This window comes from Palaemon carinicauda, chromosome 23 (genome assembly GCF_036898095.1).
Source record: "Palaemon carinicauda isolate YSFRI2023 chromosome 23, ASM3689809v2, whole genome shotgun sequence".
In the NCBI taxonomy this organism is placed as follows: Eukaryota; Metazoa; Arthropoda; class Malacostraca; order Decapoda; family Palaemonidae; genus Palaemon; species Palaemon carinicauda.
The window spans coordinates 82,718,122-82,733,039 of NC_090747.1; the positions used below are offsets into that span (position 1 = coordinate 82,718,122).

General features: G+C 39.3%; 1 protein-coding gene across 6 annotated transcripts in view; it reads right to left on the reverse strand.

The window, feature by feature from the left end:
• Window positions 1-14,918, reverse strand: part of LOC137617202 (platelet-activating factor acetylhydrolase-like) — a 154,171-nt gene that overhangs the window by 41,488 nt on the left and 97,765 nt on the right. For all 6 annotated transcript variants that reach the window (XM_068347107.1, XM_068347106.1, XM_068347109.1 and 3 more), the window contains 3 exons: window positions 8,892-9,009; window positions 8,454-8,613; window positions 2,590-2,701 (listed from right to left, as the gene is read on the reverse strand). In XM_068347107.1, coding sequence (XP_068203208.1) covers window positions 2,590-2,701; window positions 8,454-8,613; window positions 8,892-9,009 — 390 coding nt within the window. The remainder of the gene's footprint in view (window positions 1-2,589; window positions 2,702-8,453; window positions 8,614-8,891; window positions 9,010-14,918) is intronic.

Consider the following 14,918-nt stretch of genomic DNA (forward strand, 5'->3'; position numbering starts at 1 on the left):
TTCATCAAAGATATGACCTGGGTATAAGACTAAACTAAGAGGAGAGAAGTTTGAGGGTAGGTGGTCTCGTATTGTCTAAGGCTAATTATGAATCATATTTAACTAATACTAAATAGGCATGCATCCAGAAAATATGCTCTATTTTGTTCTGTATTTAGTATGATTTTTGTTTCTAGAGGTATGTGTTTGCACATACACAAGTAAAATAAGATCTTCTCAAAGTGGTATTAGCCTAGATTAGGCTTTACATGTATTCGAATGTATATTCTCCATCATTGGTAAAGTACACATTTTCCGCAGCTTATAATCATATATAAATTTAATCACAACCTTACCTTTTGCATTGGCAAATGTGAGAAAATATGCTCTTTCATTATAGTCTACCCTTACGTGTTGATATACACAATGCTGGCTACTCCTTCCATATATGGTGATGGTATTACTGCTAGGTTGAAGACTGAAGTAAACAAGCTGTAGACGGGAAAAGCATAATGCATCCGTGCCATCTGTTGCCCACATGACATACTAAAGAGTACGAATGCTCAACTAACATCTTGGTCTTCCCTTTAATATCTTTGTTTACCCTCGTAGATTCAACTAGTGACCAAGCTTACAAGCGAGCGATGCACACTGCCATCCAAAATATAATGCAACTGATCAACTTTAGCTATTGTTTCATAAGCAACATTAAATTCTAAGGGAATTATACAAAATGCTACACCATCCACTTAGGAAAAATGAGGTTACTTATGAGCACTTACCAACTCTGTCTTCTGCCTTGCAATCTGGATGTGTAAAAGAGCAACTACGATCGCAGGAATGTAAGGGTTGAGCAACAGAAAAATCTAAACTAAATAAAGAATTTGAGGCTTTGTGAGATCTCGAAATCGGTAAGGTGCATTGAACATTCAGAACCCTTACTATATTGGAACACTATTACCACGACATCTAACTTGAGAAGTCAGGTTAGGGTTATCAACTGGACAAGTAAGATTAAAATTACCGCCTTTAATTGAAGCCTCACTAACCTTCCGAGATTTAACAAAAGAAGCTAAAGATAGAGAAGTTGATAGCTTTTGAAGCTCATCACTCTTAAAACTTGGTAGGTAAAGTGATGTTTTAGGATATAGTACTGGCATGTCATTTTCATCACCATTCGCACCATATTCAACTACAGTAGTCTAGTCTTCTCAAAAGTTCCCCATAAACTAAAAGCAAGTTCCCTTCTGTGTAATGGTTGGGAACCATTGAAACACTTTTCCAAGAGAGGAACTGTGCGGCCTTCAAATTCCTCACAACAGTTATTTAAATCACAATACTGTTCCTGACACAAGACACAAAGAGAATGTGTATCATGATCATCCCTTGAACAAAATATGCAGTAATTGTTAACAAATCCAGAAGGAGACATCTTAAAATGCACTAAAACAATTGATTCTCAATCTGGAGGACGGAATGTGTCAAATCGATGAAACAAAAAGACCGAAAAGACAAAAACCCTCGGTTGCATCAAAGCTTCACTTCTTACCATTAACAGTTAGAGGGTCTCATTACTTTACTAGAGGAAGGTGTTTATTGAAAGGAAAGAAAATGGGAATTCTTTTCTATTTCAGGCTAGAGGAATGTGTCTACTGAAAGAGAAAAAAATGAGAATTTCTTTTTTTATTTCAGGGGTAAATGTTAATAAACAAAGCTTCCAGAGGCAATATGAACATCAGGGAGGTTCATGGAAATAATGGTTTCTTTTGCATGATAATCACTGTCAACTAGCTATTCCTTCTTGGCAATGATAAGTCTGTATCTCATGAAATAAATGAAAGGAGAATACATACATACATATACCAAGGCACTTCCCCCAATTTTTGGGGGTCACCAACATCAAACAAATGAAACAGAAAAGGGGACCTCTCCTCTCTACGTTCCTCCCAGCCTGACAAGGGACTCAACCGGGTTCGGCTGGTACTGCTAAGGGTGGCACAGCCCACCCTCCCACATTATCCACCACAGATGAAGCTTCATAATGCTGAATCCCCTACTGCTACTGCCTACGCGGTCTTCCAAGGCACCGGAGGAAGCAGCAAAGCCTACCGGAACTGCGTCACAGTCGCTCGCCATTCATTCCTATTTCTAGCATGCTCTCTTGCCTCTCTCAAATCTATCCTCCTATCACTCAGAGCTTCCTTCACTCCATCCATCCACCCAAACCTTGGCCTTCCTCTTGTACTTCTCCCATCAACTCTTGCATTCATCACCTTCTTTAGCAGACAGCCATTTTCCATTCTCTCAACATGGCCAAACCACTTCAACACATTCATATCCACTCTAGCTGCTAACTCATTTCTTACACCCGTTCTCACCCTTACTACTTCGTTCCTAACCCTATCTACTCGAGATACACCAGCCATACTCCTTAGACATTTCATCTCAAACACATTCAATTTCTGTCTCTCCGTCACTTTCATTCCCCGCAGGAAAATACATTAATAAAATAAAGATATCTAATATATCAACTAACAAAAAGATAAATTACCATGTTTTCTTAGCATACAATTAGTCTGTGACAAAATAACTGTCTCAATATATACTTACTTGCTGATTTCTGAGATCGTACTCCTTTTCATTTGGTTGCAGAGATCTAAAAAGTATGTGTTCTTTGCTGCCATCTTCATTGAGTGTAAACGATGCACATGCAGACGTATCCCTGCAAACCAAATGAAGTTGATTTAAATTACTTGACCTAGAATACAAGAATCACTTCAATAAAGAAATCATTCTTAAGTTTTAGGGGAGAAAAAATTCGACAAAACCTGAATGGCTAATACTACAAACCGATTTTGTTCAAATTCTAATATCAGTCATCCTAGCTTAAATTACACCATTTTTCTCCTGAATATGGAATTTTCTCCTCTTTTTATTTTCTGAATACCTGGTACTATGATCTACCTAAAAGAAAAAGATTGCCATAAATTATCTAAAAAATTCTACAAAAAGGTTTGTGCTATTTACTGTAACTTTAACTAATATGATTAGGCTATATAAATATAATTAATTCTATGCTGTAACTCTATTTCTGTTTCAAATAATTTCTCAAAAGTAAAAATAAAGTAGCAAATTAGGATTATCAAGACTTTAGTTTTGATATAAGTACCTTACATAAGAACAATATGTGGAAAGCTCTGAGTTCAACCTAATATACTTAGGCATCCAGATCATGACTCCCAAGTCCCAACTATCTTGTTTTCAGTCAGCTGATCTTGCTAGCATTAATGAGCTAACCTACATGTGTATCACGAGTTCCTGCAGTTATTTATAAAAAATCAAAAAAATTCTAATAGAAGGTAATTATCTTCATCTTGATTTGGTTTATTCAAAACATTTTCTATTTAGAATATTATCTTTAAAATTTATTTCTTAATTCAAATATTTGCATCTCAGGGACATACTTTATAAAGTATTTCTGCTCCTCAACTAGAGTATGCAATACACATACCTAAGTATTATATGCCTCTTATTTTCACTTATGATACAATTTCTGATTAAAGGTGGACAAAAATAGTTCTTCAATAGTAGCCTAACAAGCAAATAGTGAGATATCCTCTACTAGGGGAAGTCCCTGTCTTTTGGGCCACCAGTAGGATAGCTTTTCAGCTTTAAAACTTTAATCAGCTAGGTAGTAGGGTGGCCAGGGCACCTGCCACCCATTGCGATACTACCACTAGAGAGTTATGGGGTCCTTTGACTGGCCAGACAGTACTACATTGGATCCTTCTCCTCTCTGGTTATGGTTCTTTCCCTTTGCCTACACATACACTGAATAGTCTAGCTTATTCTTTTCAGATTCTACTCTATCCTCATACACCTGACAACACTTAGATTACCAAACAATTCTTCTTCACCCAAGGGGTTAACTACTGCACTGTAATTGTTCAGTGGCTACTTTCCTCTTGGTAATGGTAGAAGTGACTCTTTATCTATGGTAAGCAGCTCTTCTAGGAAAAGGACACTACAAAATCAAACCTTTGTTCTCTAGTCTTGGGTAGTGCCATAGCCTCTGTACCATGGTCTTCCACTGTCTTGGGTTAGAGTTATCTTGCCTGAGGGTACACTCGGGCACACTATTCTATCCAATTTCTCTTTCTCTTGTTTTGTTAAAGTATTTATAGTTTTTATACAAAATATTTATTTTAATTTCTATGTTTTTAAAATATTTAATTTTTCCTTTCCTTACTGGGCTATTTTTCCTGTTGGGGCCACTTGGCTTACAGCATCTTGCTTTTCCAACTAGGGTTGTAGCTTAGCAATTAATAATAATAATAATAATAATAATAATAATAATAATAATAATAATAATAATAATAATACCAGTTTTATGTTTGGAAAAATCCTATGGCTAATATCTATGAAGAGGAAGTTTCTCTGCCTTAGAATGAAAATAAAAAATACTTTAATCTATTAACATTCCCCTCAGGGATCATTCAACAAAGCGTGAATCTAGTCAACATAATTGATAGGCGTATCCCTTCTTGTGTGCTAAGGTACTGATTGAAGGACAAACCGTGGTTCAATGATGATTGTAGACATGCTTATTTGGAGAAGCAGGAAGCCTATCATCTTTGGAAGGGTAACAAACCAGATTTGACCTGGAATAACTATACTCAGCTTCGAGCTTTTGCTCAGAGAGTTTATGCCTCAACTGAAAAGGAGTACAATTTAACCATAAAAGAAACCCTTTCTGGTACAACTCAGGAACATAAATGGTGGTCTACCCTTAAATCTGCACTCTTTGGTGTTGATGCAACAGTTCCTCCTTTACTTAAACCAAATGGCTCAGTCACTCACGGTCCAAAAGGAAAAGGCAACCCTTTTGGCTGATGTTTTTGACAGTAAACAGAGTAATGAAAAACCTAAACTTCCTCATTCCTGTTTTCACGAGGCTAAATTAACTAGTTTAGCTTTTCAATCTCGTGAAATTAAAGCTCTGTTGATGGACTTTGATGCTTATGGAGGTGTAGACCCAAAGGGTATTTATCCTTTATTTTTTATAAAGACAGCAGATTTCTTAGCTCCAAAGTTATCTGTTATTTTGCGTAAGTTATCATGAAGGGGAGCTTTTAGCACTTGTTGGAGAATTAGTAATGTTACTCCTCTATGTAAATGTGTTTGTGGTAGCTCAAGTTCCACTGATTACTGCCCAATTTCCATAACTCCCATATTATCTACAGTTTTTGAACGTCTTCTGGCAAAACGTCTTATTAGGTTTGCTAAAGGTAATCATCTATTCCCTAGTTTGCAATTTGGTTTTTGTATAGGCCTTGGAGCATGTGATACCCTTCTTACAATCTCCAATGCTGTACAGAAATCCCTTGATTGTGGTCAGGAAGTTCGTATGATTGGCCTTGATTTTAGTGCTGCCTTTGACCGTGTTAATCATGAGGCCCTTGTTTTCAAACTCAAACTGTTGGGAGTGGGTGTGTCGTTTCTTAGCATTATTATTGATTATTTAAGTAATAGATCTCAAAGAGTTGTTGTTGATGGGCACCATAGTGAGTATAGGAATGTGATACCCGGTGTTCCACAGGGTAGTGTTCTTGGCCCATTACTTTTCATACTATATACACATGACATGTGGTTCAGCCTAGAAAACAATCTTGTTGCATATGCAGATGATGCTACTCTCTTTGCATCAATTCCATCCCGTGAATGTAGATCTGGGGTTGGTGAATCCCTTAACCCTTTTACCCCCAAAGGACGTACTGGTATGTTTCACAAAAGCCATCCCTTTACCCCCATGGACGTACCGGTACGTCCTTGCAAAAAAATGCTATAAATTTTTTTTTTTCATATTTTTGATAATTTTTTGAGAACATTCAGGCATTTTCCAAGAGAATGGGACCAACCTGACCTCTCTATGACAAATATTAAGGCTGTTAGAGCAATTTAAAAAAAAATATACTGCAAAATGTGCTGGGAAAAAAATAACCCCCTGGGGGTTAAGGGTTGAAAATTTCCAAATAGCCTGGGGGTAAAAGGGTTAATAGAGATTTAGCTAAAATTAGTGCATGGTGCAAATTATGGGGTATGAAGTTAAATCCTAACAAAACTCAAAGTATGACTGTAAGTAGGTCAAGGACGGTGGCTCCTCAACATCCGGATTTCAGTATTGATAATGTTTCTTTAAATTTGTATGGCTCTTTTAAAATTTTAGGTGTGATTCTCGACAGCAAATTTACTTTGAGAAACACATTAGGTCTGTGTCTTCTTCAATTGCACAAAAAATTGGCTTATTAAGAAAGTCTTTCAAGATATTCGGTGATCAATCTATTCTGAAGAAGTATTTCAATTCTCTCCTTCTACCTTGTTTTGAGTATTGTTCTCCTATCTAGTCTTCAGCTGCTGATTCTCATCTTAATTTATTGGACAGAAACTTACGGTCTATTGAATTTCTTATTCCTGATCTAGATATTAATCTTTGGCACCATCGTTCAATTAGTTCATTATGCATGTTGCATAAGATTTTTCATAACTCTGACCATCCTTCATATTCAGATCTCTCTGGACAATTCTATCCTGTTCGTAATACTAGGCAGGCAGCTAATTCTAATAGCCAGGCTTCTCTATCATGAGGCTCAATACTACACAGTATTCTAGAAGTTTTATTCCAGCTGTTACCAAGTTGTGGAATGATCTTCCTAATTGGGTAGTTGAATCAGTAGAACTTCAAAAGTTCAAAGTTGGAGAAAATGTTTTTATGTTGACCAGGCTAACATGAGTCTTTTTATAGTTTATATATGACATATCTGTTTTTGACATTGTTAATAGTTTATATATGACATATCTATTTTGACGTTGTTACTGTTTTTAGAATGATTTATTGTTAATTTGTTCTCATCATTTATTTATTTCCTTATTTCCTTTCCTCACTGGGCTATTTTTCCTTATTGGAGCCCTTGGGCTTATAGCATCTTACTTTTCCAACTAGGGTTGTAGCTTGGCTAGTAATAATAATAACAATAATATTGTGAATCAGATTGTGAGGCTTAAACTATCTTCACATACGATCTACGCCCTCCATGGACTTTGATTGACATTCATCTGTCTTGCGCAACTTGATTTCTTTTTAGTTTTATTTTCTTATTGGTTTGTTATTTGGTGTAACTTATTTTACTTAGGATTGAAAATGTACTCAGGCATTACATTTTTAAATTTCCTACATTTATCAGAAAGGATTAGGGTACTATAAGAAATAATGTTACCTCTTTAAAGGTTCTTCATTTTAAAATTTTTAGCATTTTTTAAAGGTCTCCCACATATAACCATTTTTTTTACTTTCATAACATGGGCTACCAACATTAGTATCATATAGACATCTTGACAGACTGCAGAGTGTCTCCTGTAATGATATTTTGAGAGTGGAAAGTTGATTTTATCTCTACCTTATCAAAGAACTATTTATCTAAAAAAAAATGTTAGGCTCTTTATCCCACATACCTTTTAGGGGAGGAAAGGCAGTAATACAACAGAGAGATGTAAGCTGTATGATAACAAGACTGATATATGTTGAGAATAAAAGTTTTACTTGGTTTATGACTTTAGACTTTCTATGCAATTTTACCTAAAATGACATTTCGTTTCTACTTGAGAGTTCAGTGATAAAGTCACACAGCAAGTTAGTTTCAAGTCAGAGGAAGGACTTAAAGTCAGTTTTTGCAAGGGTTCATTTTAATAAAAGCTTGGTTTTATTATAAATTTACTGGGCATTAAGTGTTGTGGTAACTGTCTGAGAGATGATAAATATAAGAACTTACTGTTTATTTACTTCAACTTAGTTTAAGTTATACCTTTATTTTTCTTAATCAGAAAGTTCAAGGTTTTATTTATCATACTGTATAAGCCTTTAGTTTTAAAAAGTAGATAGTGGATATAGAATTAGAATCTAACTGAGTAAATAGAGCGATAATGAGTCTACTTAGGTTAGGATTGGTTACCTTTTAAACTAATCTCAAGTGGTGATTGAATTAATTAATCAATAATGTTAATTTCCTATCCCTTTCCTTCACTATCCCATCTCCAGCAGAGTGTAGAAATCAACAATATGAACATCAGGGGAGTTTCATAAAAACAAACAGAACTTTAATAATAAATTTTCTTATTTTTGTACTAACCCGATGTTTATATACCAGTGACCCCTCTTTCTCACTGATCAGTGATGTCAAGAGACTAATGATCGAGTTTGCAATTTCGAGAACTGTTGTGCCATCGACTAGTTAGTTGCCATCGACCAACAAATAGTGTGGTGGTTCCCTAAGGGGGAGGCATTTTGCAGGTGGAAAGAATGGGAAATTTCTACTTTGATCATGAAACAATATGAATATCCGGTGAGTACATAAATAACCAATTTTATCACTAAAATTCTGTTAATAGAAATAATTGTACAAAATTTCATAATAACTAACCTGTGCTCAACTGCAGCCACCACAAATCCATGAGAAGATATTTCAGTGCAAACAGTACTATAGATAGAGCGATTGGCACTAAGCCCATGTGAAAATACAACTACTGGAAATTTCTTCTCCATCATTGGTTCTTCCCATATGGCTGGAGTAAGTACCCCACCTAAAATACCAAATAATTAATGAACTTATATACATAATGAAAAGTCGGGTGACAACAGAAAAAAGGTCATGAGGATACTTCAACAAGACTTTTTTTCTGTATTATACCTTTATATCGTAAGTTTAGTTCATGACTATCGATGTGTTAAAAAAGGTAATCGCCTTCCATAATTTCCAGATGACTACACTTAACATACAAAAGGAGCAAAACAGTAACACACATTACAGCAAATCGCCCTTAAAGCATTATAAATACTAAAATAACTAAAATATGCTTACGCATTTGCCAGTTGAACAACATGGTGAAAAGTGAAGAGATGGATGGAGCAATGAAAGATGCCAAACCCTTTGTGTATTCATCACCCAGGTACCATGGTGTCCACTTATCCATTATGCTCTGAAAGAAATTGTTGAATCAGCTTCTTACTGACAATAAAATATAAACTAGAGAAAAAAACTTGAACTCACATATTTTTGTTGCTAATATTCATCTAAGCCAGTGTTCGGGGAACAGGGGTAAATGACCCCAGATGGGGTAATTTAGACATTTTTGGGGGGTAATGGTGAACGATTTTGAAAATTGGAGATAAAGTATGCACTTAGGAGCCCAGAATCTAAAGAACTACGGAAATTGAGAAATTCTGTTTGATATCAGATGCTACTACTTCCTCTATATATTATTATAATATTCTATAATCTATAAATAATATATTCAACCTGTTTAATAAGTCTATTACTCTAGTAGTAGGCGTTTTACATCGTACTTAAAAAGATAGGGTGTGGGTTCTTAAAACCGAATTTTGAATGTTTCTGATAAATCAACACTAAATTGCAGACAAGTTCAGAAAATCAACTTAAGCTAACTCTTCTTGCATACTTAGCTGCGATTTTTTGGACATGTAAATGAGCCGAACAAGGTATTGCAAGTAAAGAAAATTGATCTCATCTTAGCCAGGGGAAAAATTTCAGCATTTATTTCAGAGCTTTCGCATTAAACTAAAAAGTAAATGCCAATAACACTGCCGTCTTTCCGAACCTGGCAAAGTTTTTAAAAGACTTAAGACTGCAAGTCTTAGTGACATGTAGGAATTGGTCATAAGGCACCTGTCTTAACTTGGGAACAGGTTTTGTGACTACTTTCCAGAACTTGATTCCCATCCTATAAACTGGGTTGTACAGTATATCCCTTCGAATATGAACTGGCTGATTTGCATGAAAAGCCTGAAGGGTTGCAGAAAAGCTTAGTGAACTTCATTCCAAGAGTGAAACTAGCATGGACTTTGAAACCAAGGATGACCTCTCAAATTTTTGGATGTCAAAAGCTGAAAATGCTCATAAAACTACACTATTGGAAGGAACTGAAATGCTTCTACCTTTCGCAACAACCTAGCTTTGCGATCAAAGTTTTTCTACCATTGTAAATCTAAAAACAAAATACAGGAACCGGCAGGATCCTGAAGGCAGTATCCAAATAGCAGTGGCATAAAAATGTTATTTTGATAATAAAATAAATTTTTGAATATACTTACCCGGTGATTATAATAGCTGCAACTCTGTTGCTCGACAGAAAAACTCTACGGAAAAATTCGCCAGCGATCGCTACACAGGTAGGGGGTGTACTCAACAGCGCCATCTGTCGTTCAGATACCCATTACTCATTGTAAACAAAGAACTCAATTTTCTCCTCGGTCCACTGTGTCTCTATTGGGGAGGAAGGGAGGGTCCTTTAATTTATAATCACCGGGTAAGTATATTCAAAAATTTATTTTATTATCAAAATAACATTTTTCAATATTTAACTTAGCCAGTGATTATAATAGCTGATTCACACCCAGGGGGGTGGGTAGAGACCAGCAAAATATGTTTACATCATATGAGCTAAGAATTTTTATTTCATTTTAGAAGTTATCAAAATAACTAAACAAAATAAATAGGTACCTGGTAAGGAAGTCGACTTGAACAATTACTCTGCCTTTTTAAGTACGTCTTCCTTACGGAGCCTCGCGATCCTCTTAGGATGCTGAGCGACCCCTAGGAGCTGAAGTATCAAGGGTTGCAACCCATACAACAGGACCTCATCAAAACCTCTAATCTAGGCGCTTCTCAAGAAATGACTTTGACCACCCGCCAAATCAACTAGGATGCGAAAGGCTTCTTAGCCTTCCGGACAACCCAAAAACAACAATAAAAACATTTCAAGAGAAAGATTAAAAAGGTTATGGAATTAGGGAATTGTAGTGGTTGAGCCCTCACCCACTACTGCACTCGCTGCTACGAATGGTCCCAGAGTGTAGCAGTTCTCGTAAAGAGACTGGACATCCTTAAGATAAAAAGACGCGAACACTGACTTGCTTTTCCAATAGGTTGCGTCGATTATACTTCGCAGAGATCTATTTTGTTTAAAGGCCACGGAAGTTGCGACATCTCTAACTTCGTGTGTCCTTACCTTCAGCAAAGCTTGGTCTTCCTCATTCAGATGGGAATGAGCTTCTCGTATTAACAGTCTGATAAAATAGGATAAAGCATTCTTTGACATAGGCAAAGATGGTTTCTTAACTGAACACCATAAAGCTTCAGACGGGCCTCGTAAAGGTTTAGTTCGTTTTAAATAGAACTTAAGAGCTCTTATAGGGCATAAGACTCTTTCTAGTTCATTTCCAACTATACGATAAGCTTGGAATATCGAACGATTTTGGCCAAGGTCGAGAAGGCAGTCCGTTTTTGGCTAGAAAACCAAGTTGTAGAGAACATGTAGCCGTTTCAGATGAGAATCCGATGTTCTTGCTGAAGGCATGAATCTCACTGACTCTTTTAGCTGTGGCTAAGCATACCAGGAAAAGTGTCTCTAAGGTGAGATCTTTCAGGGAGGCTGATTGTAGTGGCTCGAACCTGTCTGACATAAGGAATCTTAGTACCACGTCTAAATTCCAACCAGGTGTAACCAAACGACGCTCCTTCGTGGTCTCAAAAGACTTAAGGAGGTCCTGTAGATCTTTATTGTTGGAAAGATCTAAGCCTCTGTGACGGAAGACTGATGCCAACATGCTTCTGTAACCCTTGATAGTGGGAGCTGAAAGAGATCGTTCTTTCCTCAGATATAAGAGGAAGTCAGCTATTTGAGTTACAGAGGTACTGGTTGAGGATACGGATACTGACTTGCACCAGTTTCGGAAGATTTCCCACTTCGATTGGTAGACTCTAAGGGTGGATGTTCTCCTTGCTCTAGCAATCGCTCTGGCTGCCTCCTTCGAAAAGCCTCTAGCTCTCGAGAGTCTTTCGATAGTCTGAAGGCAGTCAGACGAAGAGAGTGTAGGCCTTGGTGTACCTTCTTTACGTGTGGCTGACGTAGAAGGTCCACCCTTAGGGGAAGTGTTCTGGGAACGTCTACTAGCCATCGAAGTACCTCGGTGAACCATTCTCTCGCGGGCCAGAGGGGAGCAACTAGCGTCAACCTTGTCCCTTCGTGAGAGGTGAACTTCTGCAGTACCTTGTTGACAATCTTGAACGGAGGGAATGCATATAGATCTAGATGTGACCAATCTAGGAGAAAGGCATCTATATGAACTGCTGCTGGGTCCGGGATTGGTGAGCAAAATATTGGGAGCCTCTTGGTCATCGAGGTTGCGAAGAGATCTATGGTTGGCTGGCCCCAGGTGGCCCAAAGTCTCTTGCATACATCCTTGTGGAGGGTCCATTCTGTTGGAATTATTTGTCCCTTCCGACTGAGACAATCTGCCATGACATTCAAGTTGCTTTGGATGAACCTCGTTACTAGTGATATGTTTAGACCTTTTGACCAGGTGAGGAGGTCCCTTGCGAACTCGTACAACGTCAGAGAGTAGGTCCCTCCTTGCTTGGAGATGTACGCCAAAGCCGTGGTGTTGTCCGAGTTCATCTCCACCACTTTGCCTTGAAGGAGAGACCTGAAGCTTTTCCAGGCCAGACGTACTGCCAGTAGCTCCTTGCAGTTGAAATGCATTGTCCTTTGACTCGAGTTCCATATTCCCGAGCATTCCCGACCGTCTAATGTCGCACCCCAGCCTACGTCCGATGCGTCCGAGAAGAGAACGTGGTTGGGAGTCTGAACAGCCAGGGGAAGACCCTCTCTTAGGTTGATATTGTCCTTTCACCAAGTCAGACAAGACTTTATCTTTTCGGAAACCGGGATCGAGACCGCTTCTAGCGTCTTGTCCTTTTTCCAGTGAAAAGCTAGATGGTATTGAAGAGGACGGAGGTGTAGTCTTCCTAGTGACACAAATTGATCCACGGATGACAGTGTCCCTACCAGACTCATCCACAGCCTGACTGAGCAGCGTTCCTTCTTCAGCATCTTCTGGATGGATAGCAGGGCTGGGGGCTGATCGTCTTGTTGTTCAGCAACGTCCTCATCAGAGGGTTCCTCATCCGAAACTGATGAGGAAACGGCAACGGAGTGGGGAACGTCTGGCTCGCTGAATCCGGTCGCACTGGTGGATGCGTGACGGAGCCGGACGCAATATCATGGAACTGCTGCACAGTCTGTGAACTGTCAACAACCATGGGTGCGCGAGGAAGCACAGCGTCAACCCGAGACTGTCTAGACCGTCTGGGTTGTGCAGTCAACACCCTACCGGGTTGCTGAGGTTGACGCACTGCGTCAAAACAAGTCACCTCTGCTGGTTGTTGAACGTCCTGAACGTCAACAACCACCTCCGAGCGTCGCTTAACGTCAACGTGCGGCTGGCAACCCACACTGGGTCGCATCGGTGGAGGAACCACCTCAACTGGCAGACGCGAGTAGGTTACCTCAGCGTCAACAGGGCGCACAACCGACCGGTTGGAAGGTTGTTGGCCAGAAGGTTCTTCTCCGCATTTAAGTCCTCTATCAAGGACGCAAGCTTGGACTGCATGTCTTGCAGCAAAGCCCATTTAGAGTCTACGGGAGCAGGTGTGGCAACAGACGGGGTTAGCGACTGAGGCGGAACCGTTTACCATCCCTGAAAGCCTTGTTATGCGTGACATAATAGTACAGCAAAACTTCAAAGGCTCGACAACAGCTGTGAAGTTGACCTGTAAACAACTTGGAGCGTCTCCTGGCTAGGCGCCAGGGAGAGTCTACCAGAATTGAGAAGTCTATCTGGGCAGAGGCACGAACTTCCAAGCCGAGAACTTCTCTCGTGTCATATCAGACTCTCGCTCTATAAACCAGTTTAAAAGAAGGGAAAGCAAAGGCTGTATCCCCCAAACTCCTCCTGGTGAAAAACCAGTCGCCTAGCCAACGTAACGCTCTCTAGGAGAGCGAGAGAGCACTAGCTTAAAAACAACGGCTTCGAAGTAGCTAGGCCTAGTGTAAGCTCTGACGTTTAGGCGAACGAGGAGCAGCAGTTACAAAAAGATCCGGACGAAGATCCTTAAAAAAAAAAATCATCATGATTTAATTAAAGTCCATAGGAGGCTAAGCAGCTTTAGGCTCCTCTCCATCTGACAGAGTCCTCAAGGGAATATCAGTAGGAGGGAGAACAGCAACTTCCTCATCTACAGGAACCTTGTCCGAAAAAGCTGAGTCTCTCACTGGTGCATTAGTAGCGGACCAGAACGCAACGTCATGTAACTGCTTGACAGTCTGTGAACTGTCAACAACTGAACTGTCAACCACAACAGGTGCGTGAGGACGCACAGTGTCCACTCGAGACTGCTTTGACTGCCTAGACTGAGCAGTCAAAAACAACTCTAGAATGCGGAGGTTGACGCACAGCGTCAAAACAAGTCAACTCCGATTGTTAGTGAACGTCTTGAACGTCAACAGGAGCATCAGCCAGTGGCCTAACGTCCAAATGCGGCTGAAAAACCACACGAGACTGCATCGAGTGTGGTTCTAAACAACCTGACTGACGTGACTAAGCTACGCCAACGTCAACAGTAAGCACAAAGGAACGTTAGGTTGGCTGAAAGCCAGGATATCGATGAGATAAACGGCTAGACTCAACGGACTAATCGGCAGAATAGTCTTCCATAAGGGAGGCAAGCATATACTGCATGTTTTGCCATACAACCCCTTAAGGATCAACGGAAATGGTTGTGGTAATAGACGAGGGTAACGTCTGTGACCGCAACACTTTGCCTACAAAAAAAGACTCTCGGAGTCTGTGTTACGCTTTTGTTAGGCGGCGAGCAGTTATCCGATGACTGCATAGGGTCAGAGCTGTCCTAATGGCTGTAACCAGGACGCTGGACCTGTCCTGAAAGGACTGACTTTCGCTTAAGGGCTTCGAAACCTTGTGACAGGTTTCTTATGCGAAAAGCCTACGGATGGCAAGGAGAAACAAC